General features: G+C 39.3%; 1 protein-coding gene across 6 annotated transcripts in view; it reads right to left on the bottom strand.

The window, feature by feature from the left end:
* Positions 1–655: 655 nt before the first annotated feature.
* The window catches only part of ARHGAP6 (Rho GTPase activating protein 6), a 340,043-nt gene continuing 316,818 nt past the window's right edge, over positions 656–23,880 (bottom strand). For all 6 annotated transcript variants that reach the window (XM_054805736.1, XM_054805772.1, XM_054805746.1 and 3 more), the window contains exons 7-13: positions 21,033–21,183; positions 19,765–19,913; positions 16,251–16,430; positions 10,842–10,939; positions 4,434–4,696; positions 2,809–2,889; positions 656–2,094 (exon numbers count right to left, since the gene is read on the bottom strand). In XM_054805736.1, the coding sequence (XP_054661711.1) occupies positions 1,388–2,094; positions 2,809–2,889; positions 4,434–4,696; positions 10,842–10,939; positions 16,251–16,430; positions 19,765–19,913; positions 21,033–21,183 (1,629 nt within the window). In that variant the 3' untranslated portion in view covers positions 656–1,387. The remainder of the gene's footprint in view (positions 2,095–2,808; positions 2,890–4,433; positions 4,697–10,841; positions 10,940–16,250; positions 16,431–19,764; positions 19,914–21,032; positions 21,184–23,880) is intronic.

Raw genomic sequence — 23,880 nt, 5'->3', positions numbered from 1 at the left:
ATTCCATCATTATGGCACAAGATAGAACTTAAAAGACAACATCGCTGAATAAGTCTTCAACTTCATTAAAATTAAGACTAATACGTTTTATAAAATTCTTTTGATATGATACACTTTCCCTTATCAAGTGATAAGAAGAATTTTCTCTAGAATACTGAAGTACATTGCCACCTGCTGGCCACAAACAATTTTGCAATTTAAAACCACCAGAACGTGTATAAAACAGAAACATTTAACAATGCAACATACAGTTATTGAAGAAGTACTATTGACCCAGACTTTGGCACAATATTTATAGAAATGCAGCTGTGAACTTCTCCAAACGTCATGCTCATTTCTGAAACTCTGCGTGACTCCCTTTTGCACGTCTGTCTGCGTTTTTTTTTCCTCTCTCTAACATTCTTAACGCTGAAGCTTTGTTATTTCAAAGGAAAAGCCATATTCTTTCTCAGTTGTTACACACCTCAATTTATTGGGTTTGGTTTTCTAAAATTTGGATTCCAGTTTATTGTTTTAGAACAATACATAAAATCATACATTTATAAATATATATATTATATCCTGTATACATAACATTGGTTTTCCTGTAGAATGGGAGGGCAGACCGTTGCACTACATCCTTAGTTGGTTTAGGCATGGCCTTGCTCTTAGCTGATTCTCTGAGCTGCTTCCTACCAGAAGCTAAAAAAATATTTTTACAATCTTGTATCAAATTTTAATTTCGTTTGCAAATATATTTATAAGAAAAAAAAAATATTTGGTATTTTTCCCCCTAAGCTCACTACTACCCTTATAAAATATATGGCTTTTCATGTTCCACTCTATTTTAGTGTTTTTCAATAGGCAGTGAAAAGAAGGACAACTTCCCCCTTTAACAGGGTTGGGGTTTTTTATATAAGCACAGAAACCAGCTTGTGCACTTTCTATAGAATTCCAATGCATACCACGGTAACGTAAGTGCAGTGATTTTAAAAAAAGCAGTCATGATTGATTGACATCTGTATATGAAAACATAATATATGATTATCATACAATACCCATTACAGAATATACAATCATCAAAACTGCAGATATATAAATACATTTTTAGCAACATCAAAGCAACAGTTTTATCTTATACACAGCGTATGCATACAGGGTTATTAGACTAAAATTTTCATCTTGTTTTTTCTCAAAAGCTTGCTGAAAAACAGGAACATACTGTATTTGTAAATGGACTGCTTGACAGTGCTGTTAAGAAATTAAAGTGAACAAAGTTTAAAAAAAAAAGTATATGCGATTCAGTTGGTACAAAACAAACAAGCCCTCCCCATTTTCCAATGTCACCGTTGTTTTCCTATGAGAGGAAGGCATAGGGATGTACGAGTGGCAGTTCTGCAGAGTCCAATCATACAAGGGTTTCCGGGAGGGCATCGGGGTTATCAGCTGATAAAAGCTCCCAAATTTGCCACCTCTCCCTTTGCCAGTCGTGCCAGTCCGCCTCTGAAACATTTTTACTGTTCTGACTGTGAGGTGCTGTGGAATAGATGTGACCTGCTTGGGTGCGTGGGGCTGGTCGCTCCTGCCTGGAGCTGGCCTGCTCGGGGGCTCTGGCTGGCGGTCCTCCAGCTGCTCTGGTCCCTGAACTTTTTTCTTGGCGTTGAAGTCTCCACAAAGAGTGCAATGTTGAAGAAACGCTCGATCGCTGTGACGACGCAGAGCTTGTTTTCGCTGGGCCTGGGTAGGGGGGTGGTGGCCTCTCTTTTCTGTAGGAAGGCTTGGCTGTGCTTTGCGAACAACCCACGTTCGAGTCATGCTCACTGAGGTCCTCCACACTGCTTAAAGTCAAGTGCCGCTCCGACTTTGACTGTGACAGGTCTGCACTCCTACTGCCAACTTCGATCTGTGGGTTACTGCACACCCGAGACACCGTGGGATGGAGCTGACACTCGGGAATGGCAGCGGTCGTCTGGCTCCTTCGCATGACCTGCCTGCCGGCGTCCAATTCGGTGGAGCTGCCCTGCCACCGAGGAGAATACATGGCGAGGTTCCCCTGGGAGAGAGAGCATTGTCCGGGTCGCAGCAAGCTGCTTTCGTGAATGTTCCCGTAAGAACCTGGGGGCCAGAGTCAGAAAGACAACGTCAGTCTGCGTAATCGCTTACATGGCATTTAAGAAGTTATTGCTTTTCCCCTGCATCACGCTGCAGAAGAGGGATAGGGGCTTTTATCATCAGGCTGTGCGACGGATGGCGTACCAGCCTCACCACCGGCTGAACCTGGGGACACAGAGCAGCAGCTCTCTGTCTACCTCAACCACGTCTATTATATTACCCAGTGACTCTTATACTTTGCTCTGACATAAAGCCTCACAACACTTAACATCTTTCAAATGCTTGAAAAGCAAGGGGGTGTTTTAGTCTCAGAGTTCCTCTGCGAGGTGGGTGCAGATGGGAGAAAACCAAAAGCAGGACGGGCCAGTGACTGGTGATCACGCCAGCCAGCGGCAGGGCCAGAAGCCAGGGCTGCCAACCTCACAGCCTGCGCTCGTGCGCCCCACCAGGCGGCCACCTTCCAATCGCTTTTGGAAGAATACAAAAATATTTTTTGAAATAATTTTAAAACAACTTTTTAAATTATCTTGTGACAGTTTGAAATGTTGCTGCATTTGTATAACCATTGCGCTTCTCTGCATTTTGTTGAACAGTTGCCTTTTACAATTCCAACTCTGGACAATGCGAATTCTCCTCCTAGTTTCACTGCGATTTCTCAAAACTAAGAAATTGTTTATGTCTGTGCTAGGTTGGCTTAAAACTTGAGAAATAACTGACCTGTCATTGCTGGATCTTTGCAGCCACTTTTCAGTGTTGAATGCCAGGTGCCCCAGATGTCAAAATGATCTTCGGAAACATCTAAACAGCAGTAAGAAGATAATGAATCGATCCCCTTAAAGCCATTATTTAGAAACATACAAATGGAATGGTAAAACCTTACGTAAGGTATGAGAGGCATTAACATATACTAGCATCTGAGTTACTGTGCACCTAACACAAACAGATCTCAAACGTGTTTGTCCACAGTTACTTGCTGTTTCAGGCTCAGATCCTGTAATGAATTCAGCAAGCTCTTCAGGGGCAGGACACCCGAGCTTGCTGAGAGACTGGAATTTCCCTTAAGTCCTCTGCCTTACTGAAGTCAGCGGGGGAATTTGCATAGGAACAGGAGGATTTGGTCAAAGGAAGGTAGTTCACGTGCTTTTTAGGGGAAAGACGGGCAAAGCTCCCTCAGGCAGTCCCTTCCCCAGGGGTCAGTGTAAGGCAGCTCTATCGACCTGCAGCATCACTTGGATCTTACAAGGAAGTGCTGTCACAGGGTAGAAACTTAATGAAATGCACACATCAGGCACTGTGCGGGATTATAACTGTTTCGGGCCTTTTTCTGATTCCATCTGGCAGTAAAGGAACTTCCTAATTCGTCATGGTCCAGTATCATTGTGATGCATATTAAAGTCCAAAAGATGGTTAATATGATAAAACTTCATGCAATTTCCTGTTTATAACTTACTAGAAATCTGACCAAATTTTGAAACCTATTCAGAGATTTAGATGCTGAATATGGAAGATAAATGCCCACTGGCATTTATAAAGCATATAATTGAGATAATAGTCTAAATCCCAAAGGGAATCAAGTGCCTAATCAGTACCTCTGAAATAAAATGGTTTTAAAAATACCACCAGTTATCTGCATCCCTAAGCACTTAAAGTCCTTAAAGTTTGGCTCACTATATATGCATTTCATGAATGTAATTTTTTTTTAATATTTTAAAATGAAAAACATCTCTAAATGCTGGTGAGCTATCAGTTTAAACCACAGTTCTCTACAGAAGAAATCATTCAGGTGTGCACTCCCTAGACAGCTATGGAAATTACACATCCCTGCACTAGTATTGCTAGGTGTGTAATTGGTAGCAGATGTAAAGCTGTGCAGCTCAGCTGTGTTCTCCAGTGAGATGGTGTTGAGGTCATTCTTTTGAATTGGAGAAAATTTGTAGCTTGACGTCTTAAAGTCTCAGATTTTTCCAAAGTACGGACCATAACCTTGCAGGTATTAGTCCTACAGAGCCAGACTAGAAATCAGAGTCTTTGCCATGCTGTCACAGACAGGCTGAAAAGCAGGACATATATAGTTCTATTTTTCTAAATAGTAGCTCCAAGTTCTGAGAAATGTTGTACCAAGAGCATCCCTGACAGATGGCTGAGCTAACAAGGAGGACTGAGCACAGACCCTTCAGGCTCGACACAAAACAAGGAGGTTGGTCAGCCATTTCTCGTAAGGTTATTTACACTATTGCCCCTCAAGTCCTGGTAGATGATAAATCAGAGCAGACACTTTCCAATTATTTCAAAAACCCCCATCGGACACTGAGGAAGAGAAACACAAGCAGGATGTACTCTACCTTTTCCAGCCTGTGATGCAGAAGAATTCTCCTTTGTCTTAGGCTGCAAATGTCCAACCAGCGTGTACTGTTCAGGTACCTTGTACAGCTTATCTGGGCTGCGGGCAACTTCTTCTTGCGTTGCCATCAGCGAGCGCTCAGACAGTACCGGGGAGTTGTTGTCGTAAGGGGAGACATCTCCGCTTGAAGCTTTGTTGGAGTCTGTGGAAGAATGTCTTCCTCCTGTGGAGTAGGAACCTTCTGACCGCAGCATCTCAGGGCTCCTGAGAAATTTTGATAAACGAACTGCTGTTAATGAAAAATGCTTTGTGTTTGCAGCTACAGGTGCAGTTTGACATCATACAAATAAAATCAAATACAAGAGTATGATCACAGCCGCAGAAACGAAAACACCTCAGAAGCAGTACAGAAGTGAATTTTCCGTGAGTAAAACTTTTGCCATGAAGTGGCCAGCAGAGGCCACTAAAAATCAAAAGATGTTGCTGTCAAGAAAGAAAACAACAAAAACCACACAACTGTACAGTTCACCACAGGAAATTAAATAGTGAATCAATTCCTTATGTTACCTTGACAACTTAGCTTGTTGCAACACTATAGCTGAGGGCATGATAGGGAAGATTAGTTTGATGGTAAGCAGTATGCTAAAATCACTTCTGCCATTCTGAAGTACTACACAGCCAGAAATCAAAACCTTAGCTTGCCTCTCATGCTATGAGAAGGATCCTCTTCTAGAGACATCAGAAGGTAAATATTCTACAGAGGACAAGCAGATGTTCTACTGTACTTCTGATGGGGGCAGCAAACAACTGGCTCTGCTGGTAACTTTGACAACTTCTTTCACCCCTTTACCTTTACATCACCAACAGCATAGCCTGCATTTAATTTTGAGCAAAAAAAAGCAAACAAAACCCCCAACAAAGTACAGCCAAGGCTCAGAGAGACAACTCTCATTTTTGAAATGTGCTGGGAACATTGAGGGAGATTTCTTGAACTGTTACAGTTCGCTATGCAGACAGGAGGCAGTCCATGAGTCACTAAACCTGTCAAAGAATACGTACAAATACTTTGTAAACAAACAACTTTTTTCCTATCGGTCCTCCTTAACTTGTATTTCTATTACTCATTTCTCTGCATCTTGATCTTTGTTTCTTAGATGCTTATCTTTTGCTTGAGTCAAACACTTCTCTCAGTGACCTCACGTTAATATCTACTTTAACTGCATGTGATACGACAGAAGCTCATTCTTGTAAATGTGTACTGAAAATAGTCAGCCCTTCTCAGAATCAAATCCAAAGAGAGCTTGAGCTGAGTGAGCAGCCAAAGCACATTACTTGTTATGGAACAATAACGCTCTTTCCAGACAAATGAAATTAAATTGAAGAAAGAAAATAAAGAAAACATACGGCGGCAAGGCAGGCTAGCCACAGCACACTAAATATTAATACAGAAATAATGACAAAACTTAACACCACTTTCAAGCTTTTTTTTGTTGTTTTCTTTTTCTGGCTGATTTACATATTGCATGTCCCAAACCATAAAATATACATATATATACACTCAACATCATTATTGTGTTATTCAATATTCCTTTTTTTATTTTTTCAGTATAAAAGCAACCATAAAGTGTTGGGAATGAATTAACTAAGTTTACTCCTCAGTAACTCCCAGCAAGAAATCCACCACTGAACTGATGCTGAACCTCAACTGAGGCCAACTCAGAAAACCAGAGCTGCCATTTGGCAAAGCAGTGCTCTCTCAGGCTTCCCAGTGTGGTTGATACGGCAATGTTGAAGAGTCATTTAAAAAAAACCAAAAAAACCCGTGCCTCAATTAGGTAACTTCCCATCTCAACTTCTCATCTGAAGATGAGTTCAAAGTAAATTAATCTATAAACAGCCACACACTGAAGAATTATTGTCTTTTAAATATGTACAATTCTATCACAATTTTTTCCTCTTTTTTGTCCCTTACAACTCTTCTTCTGCCCTCTAAAGTTCTAAAAAAGTTTGTGCAGTGAGTTAAGACGAGATTTAAGCAATGTCTTTGGAATTTTAGAAGAACCAGAAAGACCTGAGAGGAAAGGGGACAAATGTTAGTATCTGTAGATCGCCTATGACCAAATGTCTTTCCAGCTTTCTAGATGGAATGTCATCTAAAACTCACCCTGCTAGCATACAGACATACTTAGCACTAATGGTGACACCAATAAGGCTTATGGCATGTAAATCTTTGCAGGATCAAAACCTAACTATGTTGCACAGGGCAAAGAGAGAAGTATACCACCACTTAGCCATGGCAAGGTAACACAAGGAATGAGGGGAAAGGGAAATGGAAATGAAAGAATGTGGGAACATAAACTTGAGCTTCGTGAAACACTGATTTCATGTCTTACCTTGAATGATCTGTTATAGTCTATCTCTTCTCAAGACAGAGCTCCTAATAAAAATTTACTTAAATGGAAACTGTCAAGTCTTTGGAAAGATCCAAATGTTCAAGTTTCTAAACTCATTTACAGTTTCTGCTAGTAAGCCGATGCAATTATATATACATACATATATATACAAAAAATATCACTTTCAAATTTGTTTAGAAAATCAAAGAAAATGCCTGTGGACTTTGCCATCGAAATGGATTGAACACTTTAAAGTTGGAAATTGATCTCATACATTTGCAGCTTTACGATGCTCTTCACGAACAAAATAAAACACAACTTGCAAAAGACTTTGGCTTGCATCTTCCCAAATAAAGAATGAATTCTCACATAATCCTTAAAACAAAACTTTTAGCATGTGTTTGCTTTAAGGTTTGAGCTCAGTAGCAAACGGATGTTTACTAAAACTCAAAATTCATCTTCCCCTGGATAGCTATGAGATTCTCTCCCCACGCATTGGGGAAAAACTAAATTGGGAGGCAAATGTAAACATGGCACAAGATACCCACTCACCTATATGCAGTCTACAAATAAGGGCAGATTATGGTCTCCACAAAGAATAATAGAAGGTTATGTACTATCAAATGTGAGAAATTGGAAGGCAAGTAAAGTGTTTTCTCGTGGTTATGAACTACGTTAAAGAAAAGATTTAAAAAGTGGTTAGGTACAAACTGAAAGATGCGAAAGCTGCAGAAGGAACCTATGCCACGTGTTCAAAAATACTAGTTCAGATTCCAAAACAAAAATCAGCTATGCTATGAAGGAGTCTTGGGCTTTCCTTTTTAACTGGCATCCTTCTGAATTGGTGTTATCCACTAGAGTCTACTTGCATGGGTGAACTGGAAAAATGTTACTACTACTACTACTACTAACAACTACAACAACAACTTCTACTGGGGATATTCCTACTTTTCTACTGGCATCAAGGTCATCAAAACAGGGAACTCCTTTCTGGTTTTGGCAGAAATCCTTTTCTGTTATTCCTTAAAGCTTCCGACTGGGAAAACAATTATGTCTTACAAGGGGCAAATCATACGCAGTGTGATGGCTTGGCAGTATGCAGTAATAATTTCCATAGATACTTGAGCAACACAGGTGCCACCAACAAAACAGATTATTACAGGATTATGATATGGTCGCTGCTGTAACAGGGTAGAGGACTCGATTCAGGGAGCCTTTGAGGCTTTGAAAACTGCATTTACACATACTACATGGCCTATTGTATGGCTTCATCTTTGCGCCACAGGTTAGGATGGATTAAAACCCATCATTACCATCCAAAAACATTTGAAAATTCTATAACTTTAAAACTCAATTACTCTAAAAGAACTAGCAACCATGATAAGCAATAAATAATCATTAGAAACAGATTTTATTTTTGTGTTAGTTTAAAGATGCTTCATCTTACAGCTGGAAACCCCGAATTCCATTGTCATCAAGCCAACATACAAAAAGGTTGGAAAAGTCATCCACAAAAGCAGATTTCATAATTGCCAATGGCAATTAGTGCTTTACCATGAATGACTTCCATAAGTTCCCTGATATACCATTCACAATGCTCAGCTCTTAAGAGAACTGAAAGATGAGGAACATCTGATTTGTCCTCCACTGGGGAAGAAAAAAGATTGTGTTTTCTCTGTTAGATCAGAGCCAAGAAAGCATTTGTAATGACATCAAAAGCAGAGATGTGAGGACAATTGCAGAAGCAGGGCCTTCAGAGCAATTAACATGACATTGAAGTCTTGAAGTTGATTCCACACTCTACATTATGCAGCCAACTAGCTTTTCTGATGAAGATTGTCTCAAGAATATGTAAAGCTTTCTGTTTCACGGATCCCAATTTGGATCTTGAGTATGTGATCAGGAAATTTCAAAGAGTAGTAAGGATGTATTTTGGAGGCTCATTTTTATCAAATTAAGACAAACATCTCCTTGTTGTCTGCTGCCTCACATTTCTTATAGGAAAAATAACCAGCAAATACGTAGCCTCGAAATTGAGATTATGTTCTGAAACAAATGAATCTCTTAAGAGCATCACACTTCTGGCAATAACACTAAGCAATATTCCCTCTAATTGCCTGGAATGTCTTAACCAAGAAGTTGCAATCACAGTGAAAACATATGTCATTAACATTAAGAATAAACCACTTACATGATAGCAGAGAAGAAGAAAAATGACAGATAGCAAGTTGTTCCTGTCTTAGTGATACTTCACCTGCCCATTACTGAAAATACAATAAATTGGTACTAGTGTAGCTATATGTTCCTATTTGGTTTTGTAATCTTTTCTTACAAACCCCCTTTTGTCAGCTGTGACCAGCTTTGCACAAAAGATCCGTTTTCTCCTGCAGGTATGCATGCTGGCTGAAAAGTTAGGAAGCTCAAGGAAAGGTCAATTAACTTAAAGGAAACAGGATCTAACAATAATTCATTACATCCACAATAATTTGTGACAAATTTATGCTCAACTGATATGTGTAGCCACATGTGAGGTATAATTTTATGCCTTTATATTATATAGATGGTGGAATCCAGCACGAAGGTTTTCATTAGCTTGTGTTAGAAATAATATGATCATTCCAAAATGGGGGGGTCAAAGAAAGAAGTCTCTACAGACTTTACCATATGTCATGTGATTTGCAGCGTCTCTCCTAATTGTGGTCTTGGCTCACGGCAAACGTGAAACAAGTGTAAAAGACAGCTAACATACCTCTAATTACCCTGCATTTATTGTGATCTAAATATATATATATGGTTACTCGTTTGTCAGTCATAAGCTAACTGAAATTATTTTGTGTCTGTGGTACACTAAGAAAACACACAATTACCACAAATCAGATGATCTGCGATAATTTGCTACTGCATGTTGTGTGTTCATGTGGTTATGTCCATAAACTAATAAAATCCTTTATAACACATGACATATTCTGCACGTAATTTTGTGTTTAATTTTTATAATTAAAGAAAGCTTTTTTCTCCATGTGTTAATTATACTATTTCTTTTGTACCTCTTCCTTTACAGCCAGGCACACTATTACATTACCTTCAACTATACAATGTTCAGAGGGAGAGAAAAAAAAATCATAGCTGACTGACTGTACAAACTCAATTTTAATTATATTCTGAATGCACTAGGCACTTTCCACACACATAGGAAGACAAAGTCCAATCTGTCCCAGAGAGTTTAGAGTCTAGGAAACCTCTTAAAAATTACTTAAAGCAAGCTTGTCAAATTTTGTGATTTTTGGGTCTAACATATTGGGATTCAGCAGAATAAAGGCAATGACTGTGTGTCCCATGAGAAAGCCAGGAAATCTGTTAATCCGAATGTACAAACTCATAGCGTTAAGGCACACGGGTGCAGGCATACCTACACTATACACAAAGTTGGAATATGTTATGAATCATAACTGCAATAGTGATCGGTGTGATTTTTTTTCTCTTCGGATCTTTCACAAAGCATACAATTAAATCATATCCGTAGAGTCTCCATAAACCTGCTGTTGCGGCAGTTGATTTGTTTACAATGTCCTATGTGTCTATGACAGGAAAAGACCAACCAACTGGTCAAACAGCTAGCCGTGACCGTGTTAAGGCACTCTAGGGTGTGTTTCAAGGATAGTGTAATACACGCCTCCTGTTACTGAAGACTACAACAAACCCAAGACATGAACCAGTAGATCACTAGAATACATCCTGTCAGATAATAGCGCACTGAATATTTTTATGTACATGTCATTCTGTTCTCTACAGCAGAACACAATCTTTCCTCTGAATCGGGAAACAAGATTTGTCTTTAGAAAACACTGTACAAGAGTCATCATTTCTTTGGCAGTCTCTGCGTAATGGGGATGATATTTCTACTCCACTGTAGACAGTGCAGAAGAGCTGTGGAAAACTAGAACCTTTTGAACACTTCCAGTGGGAGATAGAAATTCCCAGCAGAAACAGGGATGATGAAAAAACAGATTACTCACGATGACTGGGAAGCTTTCCTCCTCAACAAATAGTCCACAACATCTGGGTCAGTCTCTAATAGGCTAATAAGCACTTCATTCTGTAGGTCAGGGGAAACCTATGAAGACAACAAAAAATACTTAGTTGGACATGAATATCCTTTCACATACATTAATTCTGGTACTGTGCTTAATCTAAAAGACCAAGTACAAATACATTTACAGAGAGTATATAAAATAAATACTCAGAAGCTTCCACTTAAAAGAGAAATTTCATGTAACAACAGCTGAAGTAGGACTAAAGATCATTTTGTACCATGTCAAATGCTGATTACTGTTGAATATCTCACTGGTGTCCGGTATTATATCTGGTAACAACAGTAGGATTAGTCATGTATTGTAGTCTCTAAAGCTCCAGTTCAAGGTCCTCACCTTATATCCCCATTCAAAGATCTGGGGACCTTTAAAAATTTCCATTCCAAGTGACTGTACTTCTCTTCTTTTAGAAAAAATGTGAAATGTAATTAGGCAGGAAGGAGAATGTTTCTTCATATATTCTGTGACATTTGACTTATTTATGTCCCTCTCATATGGAAATTTCATAGTGACTGTTCTACCTATGAAGTTCTAAAATTGTTTCAATTTAGTGAGAGCTGCCAAAGGTGAACATTTTTCTAAATGAACCCTTATAAACATTCAGTGTTCAGGCATTCATATGGCCAAATCCTGGGATCTAGAAGCATTTAAAATCCTGCTTATACCCAAACAGAACTTGAGTAATTCCAGAGTTCATCTGCCCGTAATTCAGTTTTACAACTGGGTACTGTTGGATCTCCAGCCACTCTGGACTTCGAGTAGTAGCAACAGGCTCAACCAGAATTTGTGCCATCTTCTTTGGAATTTAGCCTTGTGATTTGCTAACTCTCTCCAGTGCGCTTTGTATGGAGATAAACTTTCAGAACACTTGATAGCTTACAGCTGCTGCAGGATACAGCAACATCTCCTGGGCAGGTAGCGGGAATGGCACTCCAAAATCTGCCCAAGTAAACTTAGTGCTTCCAGCTGCATTTTACATGAATCTTATCATCCTTAAGTGAGCTTGTCCACATCACGGTGGAACATTCAACTCAGCCTTCACAGCAATCAAACAGACGAAACCATCTGAGAAACTTGAACTAACAGCCCAGGTTCACTCATGACGGATGGAGCTGGAGGCAAGACAATCTCAGCAAGGGGTCATCAACTGTGCAATATGCTTCTGGATGCAATTTGTCAGAGCTTGAATCTCTTGACCTGCAGGTCACACTGCATGGGCCATTTGTTCTCCCTGACATTTCCTGGGAAATAAGAATAGAATTACTAATAGATTCCTCAGGGGAATACCTCAGTTTGGGAGGTATTTAGGGAGTCAAGTTACAGAAAAGGCACATGTCTTTTAAAAAAATTAAATAATTTGAAAATAAATGAAGATATGCATCATTTAATTCAAATTGATCCAAAATCTCTATGAAAAACTTGTGTGACCACATGTTCCTTTCCAAAAAAATTGTTTTTAGCCTCTATGCTGGAAAAATATTTTACTGATGGGTATTGATATACTAGCATTTAAGTAAATATCTTCCCTTTATAGGAATATAATTTTAGAAATCCAGCATGCTGTAACTTCTCCGTTTAGACAGCCTTTCTATACAGTCGTATTAATTCCAGATAAAGTTTGAGGGTAAAGCAGAATTCATGTCTTTCTGTATGTAACTTACTATTCGGCTTTGTATCAAGTTGATAAACTTGTAAGAATCTATTGAGAGAACTTTGTCAGAAAAATAAAAATGTATTTTCCATTATCAAAAATAAACAAATAAAATCGGTCTTTCATTCCATAAAAATGACTCTGAAAAAGCTCCAACAGGAAGTTCAGTTCCAACTGAAAGCATCTGTGGAACCCAAACTTAGCTGTTCTACCAAGTTATAGGAATTTAATTTGAGTGAATGAGGGCATATTAACCTCTGATCCTTCAACTGTATTTGTACTGATGGTCTCCTTGCTAGCTATCTACTGAGTTTGGGGGCTCCTGTGCAGCAATTTATTTCAGTTTAGTTAACTAACTTGGCAAGCGTAGAAATGATATGCATGTAATTCTAAACTTACACTTACAGAGAACTACTATATTGGTATCTCAGGAAAACGTTACAGAGCTGCAATAACTATTATTGAATTAATTGTCCAACTGGCAGTTGTGGAGGAGTAGATGGATGAGAACTTGAAATTCAGGGACAGAAGGGAAGTCAAGGCACTGCTGAAATAACAGCTGTTGCAGCACATACTGGGACAGATCAGAGGGCTCTGGGGTTGTCAGGACTCCGGTAAAGTAGGACATCTTCTGATATTTGGGGGCTGGGTCCTACATAACAGTCACAGCTACTGAGACACAGAAGGGTGGAGGGACCCTTGAAGTGTCTGCTTTGTGCTGTCCCTTGCTACCGATGTGGCACAGAGAGGCAGCGTGTGACTGCCTCCACAGCGGGGAGGCCACAGTAGCCTCTAACAGCAAAAATTTCAGAAAATCTAGACATTTCAGACACTATGTAGTGCTTCTTTGCAGCAGGGCTGGACTTGCGTGCTAGGGGATGAAAATGCACGACCAAGCTGCTCTTCATCCTCCATGCCAAGCCAAAGCCAATGAGACAAAGTGTGGCTGAGTTGTGCCTCCCTGCATTCAGATGCTAGGCATAGTTCAGAGACTGGCAAAGAACAGTCCTCTGTACGCTCCCGTAAAATGTTTTAATGCATCCCTAAGACTCACGGAAATGGTAAGAATTGGATATGAAAGACTTTAACATCCTTAATATCAACGAAGCAAGGTCAGAATCCATCTTCCATATGAAATCCACATTTGCACATTACTGATATCAATGCTAATTGCTTAATAAAAACAGTCTCCAGTATCCTGGGTTGTTCCAACAAACAGAACCTTCCTGACCCACCAATATGTCAGAATCATTCTGATACTGTGGTCTGGGCACCACAACACATCCTGGTTTCCTAGGTCTATTACCACAAATGTTGTTCCAGTTTCAATGCTGAAGCCAATCAGAGTTTTATAACCTCACCATATACAGAAGTAACAGGAAAAAAAACCCAAAACACCCCCACAAAAACACCTTAGCAGCAATACACTGTATGTTATAGTTGTAGCTGAATGCTCGAATCCAGATGTTTTTCTTTTTGTAAGTAGCATAAATGTCAAGTCTAAACAGCAGCTATGGTTTGGCCCCACTCCTATGGGCTTGGAAAACAAATTGCTGCTGGCTGATTTCAAATTATCAGAATTTTATTGCAATTACATGTACAAGTCTTTTCCCTTCAATGCATCTGTTACCAAACGATGCACTGGGCTAATTATCTTCAGAATACAGAGTTTCTGTGCTGCTGCTGAAAACATGAAAAAGCTGAAAGTAAAGCCCTCATAGAACCTTTTATAAAACACTAATTATGAGCAATTTCACACAAACGTAGAGATCAAGTAACATGTGTGAGTCTAGACATTACTCCAGAAAACAGGCAGAACTTGCCATGTTGTTTGTTAAACTATGGCAATGGGATGAGTGAAAGCACTCAGAGATGCTTGACTGTTAGACATCTCCATAAATTTCACATTAATAGATTTTGGCTTTCAGGAGACCATCTGAGAGAGGTTTGTCTTTCTCTCACATGCAGCTAGCCTCTCATTTTGAAATCTGATTTTAATCTCCCCCCACAATCTGAAAAGCTACTCTGGAAAACAAAAGAAAACTCCTCCCACACTGTGTTTAACCTTCAGCTGAAAATGCAAGCATTGAAGAGAAAGGAATAAATCCATCACAATGAAAAGAGACCACATGTAGGTTAGTCTCACCCTAAGCCCCACCCTTTCCACACTGAAAGTCTGAACGTGTGCCTAAAGTATTACGTACTGAGATGTGGCTGTGCCGTAAAATGTTCTTAAAGAGAAACAACACTAAGAATATTTCAGTTTTTGCAAGTATTCTTATTCAAGTATTATTTTAAACTTGCTAGTGCCATCCATGCTCTGGGCCAGCAGACCTTCACACCAGAAGTTTTGTCACTTTCTTTTCCTGCTGTGGAAGGAAAAATAGCATCTAAAGTTTCCCTAAACTGTGAAAAGTATTATGGAAAAAAAAAAAAAAAAGATTGATTGTCTAGTGTCTCACTTGAACAAGAATAAAAATAAAGCAAAGGATGTAATGAAAGGCAATACAGTGTGAAGGATGAGATGAGAAAATCACAAAGAAGTACAGCTGAGGGTAAGACTGATAAGCAGGGCTCGTGACTGCTTTCTCATGGTCATCTTCCTGCTGAAATCTGGTAGACATTTTCCCCCTTACAGTACTATGTGGCCATCAGTCCCACTTCCCCACAGTCTAGGCTTGTCCATCCTCTTCCACCAAAGTTGTATCCAGCATCCAGCTTTGCTGGAGCACTAAAGGAGGTTTCCAGAGTGTTCTTCCTCTTGCTTTGGGAACCAATCTCCTCAGCATAACATAAAGTGCTGCTTAGTGTCAAGACACAACAATCAAAGCTATTTTCACCTTTTCAAGACTACTGGTTTTGTTAAGATATGTATGTCTACTAAAATGAAGACAGGACAGTGCCCACCATTAGGTCTGACTGGCCTCTGCTACCTCAAAGCAGGGCTTTCTCAGGCACAAGTCACGCTGAGCTGACATCATTTTGTAGATAAAAAGAGAAAAAGGTAAAGCCACAGAATGAACTGTTCAGAAAACTGCTATGCACAAAGCATGTGATTTAACTAAGCTGCATTTTAAGTAAGCAACACGTCCAAGTCCAAGGTCATCATCCCTTATATGAAGAACTTCCTCGCTTCAGCAAGAGAACAGAAAGGTACTCAGGAGGTAAACAGATCTATGCTTTACTCCTCTTATCCAACTGACAAATGAGAAAACTTTGTCTTTCCTCTCCATACAACCAACAAGAAAGTCTTCGGTAGGGGAGCTTGTTCCATAAATTAACCAAGGATCTTTTCTCACTGCAGAAAAATTGGCTCCAAAATTGAGAGGTGAAAGGTCATTTTCAGTCTTGTCTTCCACACCAATGAGCAATGCTGGTGCATTTTTTAGTATACAGCTGAGTAGCCAACCCCACCATTTCCACAGACAGAAATCTTCTAAGGAAGATATTGTTATCAACACAGCAACCATTCCAGGCAAGATAGAAGTACATATTTGTAATATTATTGCTTACTGCAAAGCATTCTCCTTGATAGAAGACTACTTTTTCTACCAATAATAATTGACCCTAATTTAATGCAGTTTCCACAGTTTATTTCATCCTAGTGTATCTTAAAATCAACCAGGTATTTCTTCATTTAACTTAAAAGGGCATACGAGTAACATGAAGAAACATCCACCTACCATGAAAAGGGCTTCATAATTTTCAATCATCTTTTGTACAACAGCTATGATAGCAGTACTCTCTTCAGCTCGAGCTGAGCTCTGAACTGAGAACTCTTTGTCTGTAGATTTCTGCTTGTGCAACAAGTTAGGGCCAAAGATGGTAGCCAGGTTAAGCGATGTCATTTTGTTCCCAGTAACCTAGAAAACAGAATATAAATGAAGTGAGGTCTCCTAGAGTCTAATGTATACAGATATGTATGCATAGACACACATCTACACACACACCCCCCCTGCCATTTGGCAGATGGTTCATTCATCAAAACCAAAACCAAGTGCTAGTCAAATAGAAAATGAATAGCTTTTAGAAACAATTTTTAGAAATGTTGAAACACTTTGGCCATCTCTTCAACAAGTACTGTGGATTTTCTGGATATATTTTCAAATGGATTGGAGGAGTAGAAGGTGGAAATGCTGCCTGCCCTTAATTCCCTGGAAGCTCAGCAGTGGCGTACTACTTCTAAACTCAGGGAAACCTCCTCCTACTTCACCACCTCAGCATATTACTGTCTCTTAGGACCAAATACTGAAAACTGTTAGCCTTCTCAAGTGGCATTCATGATTTGAAACAGATACAGTGAGGAAAAACACACTTTTCCATGTTTAAACAGTTTAGATAATTAAGAAGTGTGCTCATTATTTTTATTAGTATTTTCCTGTCTTTTTGCTTGTTTCCTAGAACATGCCAAATGCTTACTTGTGGGGTGAATTTTTTGTTTTGTTGGGTTTTTTACTTTTTTTCTACCTTTACAACTCTACTCAAAGAAGCAATAGTAATCTGATTTTGGAGGAAGTAGAAGGCTAGGAATATATACTAGACTAGACAGAAATTATCTGAAAAATATGTCATATAGGTTATTAAATCAAAATTTTCATTGTTGTATTTGTGATTAGTCTACTTTTTTCCCCTTCTATTCTTTTAACAGAGCAAAAAGCAGGGGTCATGTGCTTCCTCTCTGTGTCTCTGCTTGGTTACTATTCTGGGAATGCAGAAGAAGAAGCCAGCAGTTTGACTAAATAAGACTGTAAGTGAATTTCAGCTGTTGACCCAGTATTTCTTGAAGTGCTTTTTTAAAAGAACGAAAAAATATCAAGAGAGTTATTTTTCATTTGTTTCAGTTACATTTGAACTAATTATTTTTTTAAAAGGACAAGAAGAGGCACCAAAAAGAGGCAGTAAAAACAGCATTTCAAGAAATGAGTGGTACAAAACTAATCTTTTCAAAGTAGTATTTTAATTATTTTCTTTGTAGCTGGTCATTTACTGAATACTCTAGTCAAACTTACAACTGCACCTGGTTTATTTTTTACAGAACTCAACTAGACAGCATAGAGATGACAGTAAAAAGAGCTTTTCCTTTTTTTATCGGTGGGGCCACTGTGTAATCTTGGCAAGACATCTGCACTAAGTAGGTGCATGGGCAGTCAAAACAAACACGTTGACTCTTTGTTTAGAGACTCATCCCAGCATGACTGTGAGTACAGCACACTCCCTTATTTGCGCACCACCACGCACCCGGCTGTTTTTCGGGTGACCTGCTTTTTAAAGACTGTCAGAGTACTGAGCCACCAAGGATGCACAGGCATGTGGTGTCTTGAGTGTGCCAGGGGCAGCCTCTGGCTGTGCCTGGATCTGCGTGTGCGGGTTGTTTGTACAAACAGTGAGTCTCTTCTTAAGGGCAGCCTCGGGGCATCCCTTAAAAAATGCTGTAAACATATCCACTGAAATTAATGGAATGAGTAATTTTAATAAAGTTAGTCATCCGTCTTCATCTTCATGAGGGAAGGACTTTTGAAAGAAATCGTGAAGAGGGCCTGTGTGCCAAAGCCTGGCTGTTTTCCTTTCCAGTGATAGCAAACAGTCTGATAAAATACTTTCTCTTGCCCTGTATACTTCCCTTAATTATTATTCACTTAATTATTAATGAATAGCTTAAATAATTCTGAGTAGAATACTGTATTATCTATAAAAGGTATCCAATCACACATAATAGTCCTGATGCTCACAATACTGCCAAGACAGCTTACATAAATTTGCCTTGCCAAAATACCTGTAGCAGAGCTGATGCACTGTTAAGGGGAATGAAAATGCCTTTATTACAACTGTTGTGCCTAACAAACTCTCTTAAACGGCATCAGTCTCTAACCCTGCAATAAGATCCTCCTGGGTATGTTCCCGAACCAACAGAGAACTCTTTGCAGGATGAGGAGGACCATGACCTTAGCTGGCTTATACATGCAATGTTTTTAAGCACAGTAAAATTGTTACAGTCTACTCTTTTTAAATGCTTTCCACCACAGTGGTGCAGTTTTTTATCAACTCCTTGCTGAGGACAAAAATAATAGCATTTAAAGTGGATTTAAAACTGAAATAGGCCTTGAAGTCACATACAGCACATTGGAATTTTGGACTTGAGGCATAAATTTGGAAGAATTCAGTCTCAAAATGCCAATTGTTAAAACCAGCCTACTGCAAAATTTCACAGAAGACAGCAGGGTTTTCCACCTGGAAGACAAAATTCTCTAGGATTTTCAGCAGGGTCTCAGAAGTAACATCAGAAGCAGCCTCTGCTGCAGTTCAGAGAACAGGGAAGTCCCTTCTGTATCTGTACCAGATAAAGTGGTACAATTTCATCAAGCAGTGACTGACTATACCCATCTCATTCAACAGTAATAGATGCCACCTCTGGCAGAGCAGCACATTAGTTCAAGCATTTTGCTGGCAGAAAATGGGAAGTCTGGATTTTCAGATCTCCTCTAGTGCGAACGGCTGAGGTGCACGTGTGAATGCTCAGAAGTACAGCTCAGCCACATGGGTAGGGGTGTTCTTGTCTCTGTGGGATGGGTGCGCTCCAACTTCCCCACTGAATTTGGTCCAGAACGCAACAGTAAGGAGGAAGGAAAGCAGGCAAAGATGGACCCTGACTCCAAGTGGTGATTGCACTAGTGATTGCACTCCAACAGTTGCAATGGCACAGGTGTAATTCCTGTCTTTTATTTTTTTTATTCTTCACTACCCAGTGCATACAAGGAAGCTCAGGCAAACAGGAGGTGAACTGCTATGTCCAAAGGCCATGTAAGAAAGCAACAGCAGAGAATGAAAAGGGAATGAAAAAGCACACTCTTGAATGCCTGACACTTTTCTATGTGAGTGTTTTTTCCATAGAATATAATAGAATAAAACAGGGGGGGGAGGAGGATGGATAACAGACATTCTTAACAACAAGACCGATGATGCTGTGAATCTCCCAAAGGAAGTGGTAGATTCTTTACTGGTTAAGTCATATAAAAATTAAATTCTCACAGCCCTAAGAACGTAGTAAACAACTAAATGGCAAATGCGCAGGCAAGAATATGAAACGTCTCTCCCATCTTTCAGGGGTATGCCAGCATCGTGTTTGTTTCACAGTTTTAAAGATCTCTTTTCAGATCATGAAGTAAGGAAAGTTAAAGGACACAAGTGACCGGGACTTACCTCTTGGCCATCTTTGTCTGTGGTGTCTTCTGCATGGCCAGCCACTGTGGAGAGGAACTGCAGCAGCCGGTGTAGGGTATCGCAGTTACAGGGAGGTAGAAGATAAATGAGAAGCTGTAAGGTGCTTAGCTGTTCATCTGGCTCTAATACTAAGAGGGGAAAAAATACATTCTAAGAAAATCACTCCAACTAACCTAAAAGCAGAACAAATATACTGTTCCCAGCCCAAAGAAAGGCATAAGAATAGCTTCGTTTAAGGATCATTTTCATTATAATGTCAGAAGAAAAAGAGAAAGCTCTAAGGAAATATCAAAAGTGTAACAAATACTGTTATGGGATTTTTGCCTTGGTTGGTCAACTTTTTGCTCACAGGTTCATAGCATCTTTTCTCAGCCTACAGGAGAGCAAAATCGATGTTGCATACTGCATCACTGTCACTGGACACAAAAAATTCCGTTTAATTTTCTACTTATTCCACTCATTTAGGTATAGCTACTGGTATATACAGGGTACCGCTAGGAAGCACTCCAGTCAAGTTTATGCTTTAGACGTTTCAAATGGGTTTTCTTGCACTTTCACATCTTGTAGTGGTACTGGGAGGCTGGAAAAGCAACTAGAGATATAAAGCACCATCACTTTAACCATCTAAAATGCAATGGTAGCCAGTGACAAAGGTGGGACAAAGGCAGGGTCTCAGACATGAGGGCTAGAAAGAATCTGAAGAACACATTCCAGGCAGCAGCTTAAGCTTGAAGGGTCCAACTTTACTTTCTCCCAAATCTGTGAGAGTCTGCACTCAGGTCTTAAGCAACACATTTGGGAGTACTTAATACGATGGCTTTGAGGACCATTAACTATGGTGAAACTTGAACTTTTGAAGCTAGGTTTTTGAAGCCAGACTGGAATTTTGGTCAGTGAACGGCTCTAAAAATTTAAAGTATTAATGGTGCTAAGATACCAGGAATCAAATGGAAGTCTGTCATCTGCTACTGCTGAACCAGTGACAGGGTCAGGATTTAATAGATAATATGAATCACATCCTATACACACATGCAAAAATAGGTATAATAAGTGAAATCTTTGTGCTTGTTTTCTGGGCATACTTCCACAGTATGAAAACCTCAGAAAATTTACACTATACAAATACTTGGAGCAAATCAAGGCTAGAGTATTAAATGCATAGAAAAAAGAATACACTTAGTAGAGATTAAAGAATTGAAACAGGTAAACTTTTGAAAATCAGTAAATCAAGATGACGCAGAGCTCACAGAGAGTGTTGATGAAAGGTGTATAAAGTTCTCTGGTGAGAAGCGGGTCAGGCATGTCACGCAGAAATTCCTTTAATAAAGCAGCAACATCATGAATGCTGTGCTCTTCGTCTAATACAACATCTATGCCCCGGTCAAACTCTTCACGTAACTGAAAAAGATCACAATGCAAAACCACAGTCACTTGTTGTCCCAATTAGTACATCCCAACACAGAAAAATCTTTTAAGATGTAGGTTTTCATTTTCACTTTCCAGATTGGACATTAATTTTTGGTAAGGTTAAAGATATAATTCATGTCTAATTGCTGCTTATTCCATGATACAGAACTTAAGGTTTGTACCAGACTGTAATAAAATACAGTTCTTTCTTTCCAGCTAATATACAGCACTCTTTTGTGAAAAAAATATGCCCAAGTAAATATAATTTTTTTCAGAAATGTAAGATTACTATCAAAGGCAGAAACCAGAGAGAATAAGAAAAATTGCAGGAAAGGCTTTCTTATACCACCTTACTGCATTATCCCTAGATTTTAGGACCAGAAAACTAAAACTGCATTTCATAACTTTTATGTCTTTTGTACAAAAACATTAATAATAAGAAGACAATGCTAAAATCCACCAAACTCACATTTCTTTTGTGATTTAACACTGTATTTAAGCATAAGCAGTAAGCAGCCAGATTCACTAAGACTTCACGGTATTTGTCCACACACATATTGTTCTGCCTTCCTAATTTCATTATATTCACTAAGTGATCATCATCAGGGAGTTAACAAACAGCAAACTAATACCATTACGAGGTATCACTATTTTTAACCAGCTACAGTCCTCAGACAAATTCTGTATAATTCAAAGGCCATCACACTTCCCAAAGGCAGATGAAATCCCTCTCCCACATCCAACATGAGTTACGAAAAGATAAAAGGCTGCCTTTCCGAAGAGATTTCCCAGCACCAAGAGCAAAATACTTTCTTCACGTTGAGCACTCCACCTTTTACTCTCCCTTCATCTTGAAAATACTCAAGATGTTTTAAAACTATTTCCTAGGAAAACTTCCTATCTTTGCTAATATTATGAGGTATCATGATCTTCTCAGAGAGTAATTATATCTAAATCTTATTAAATGAGAGGAAAATTGAGGTATCAGCTTTCTTGACCAGGATTATTACAGACATATCAAAAAGAAGAAAGAAGGTAAGTCACAAACAAACTATGTGTCTGTGATAATCTGTGGCAAATCTTGGTCACAGGAAAATCTATCATGAGTGTGTATAGTGTGGAAGAATGTAGAAGATCCCATATTTTCAGCTGAAATTGTGCTTTCATAACAGGTGTGAAAGATGTTCTATAAAAACTACAGCCTCCTTTCTAATTTATTAAGATTACATTTAATATTATTAATATCAGTCATTATTAATAGCAAATAATTGTGCTATGAAGACCAGAATTTGTTCTTTATCCAGTATTATGCTTCTCCCTGCTGATTTGTGGTCAAAGATTTTCCAGTGCCAGGTTGGGGGGGATTCCAGTCCCAGCTCAATTCTACTTCTCAGGCTGGTGGCAAATGGGGAACATCCCTGTGGAACACCATGAATTACCTCTATCCAGAAGACTGCTTCTGTACTTACTGCCCAAAATCAACTAAGGAAACAGATTAGCACTGCATCAGGAATTCGGATTTCCCAAATAGCTGTCTAAATCATAAATTGCTGTTACAGTCTTGAATATGGCACTTCTGATCTGATATCCTGTGACGCCTACAGAGATGTCCTAATTAGCACCATATAATCATTGCTAAAACATGGCCACATTTCAGGCCCAGGTATCACAACTGTTAAAAATTATGTATTTCTAAGTTTAAACTTTCAGTCTCTCATTCAGACTTCATTCACAGGGAATCCTTTCAGACTCTTGGAAAATACACCTGGTGAACTACAGCATCCACCGGAACTTAAGACATGAGAGCTGAGGACATCCCTGCTGGGAGAGGGGATGGGAGAGCAAAGCACCAGCCAAGTCGCTCTTCAACCTCAGGGTCTGGCAGTTGCTACCACCCAGCACAAAGGGCTGCCCACTCTAAGTTTGGCAACGATGCTCTTCCTCAAGCATCTGTATAGTTTCTGGGCACAAGCTGGTACCTGGCATCCCGATGTACCAGACCTACCACCTTGAGTCAACGCTAGCTCAGCAATCTTTGTCCTACACCCCACTGAATGAGATGGAGGGGCTTTGTAATAGACACGATTGTTCTATATTTTCTCTTCCTGCTCACCACCCAAAAATCCTGCTGGCACATGCATTCACTTACTTATGTGCATACTGCAACAAACTACCGTTGAAATAGGACATTTTCTAACTGGGGGAGGAAGGAAAACAAAACTATGTCTACTTTCTACACAAGAAAAACTAATGAACAGCTGCAAAAGCACACCAAAATCCGAGTACTGGGTTTGGCTTTCTATGGTTCAGAAAATGAGTGGAATTTTAATTGAATCCAGACTTTCCCGTGTGTTCATGTTGACAGCATTTATTATTGTAACTGCAAGGGCCAAGCTGATGCTTCCATGTTGTTTAATGAAATATATTAGTTCACCTAATTCAATAAATTAGTCCATGTAACAGAATACATAAATACCCGAATCTCTTGATTTCCTCAGCTTTTGAAAACACAGTAAAAGAAAAACTGGTGAAAGTCATTGATGTTCGAAGTAAGGCTTAGTTTACAAGTAAATGATACAAGCCCTCTGCTTTTTCCCCAGAGGTATGATGCAATTGTACTCACCCCTGAATGATAATATATGTTTTGACATTGAAGCTTGTAATGCAAATGACAGGCAACTTTTCAAT

The sequence above is a fragment of the Grus americana genome, chromosome 1 (assembly GCF_028858705.1).
Source record: "Grus americana isolate bGruAme1 chromosome 1, bGruAme1.mat, whole genome shotgun sequence".
NCBI classification, from domain to species: Eukaryota; Metazoa; Chordata; class Aves; order Gruiformes; family Gruidae; genus Grus; species Grus americana.
This window is presented reverse-complemented; position numbering and strand designations above follow the sequence as displayed.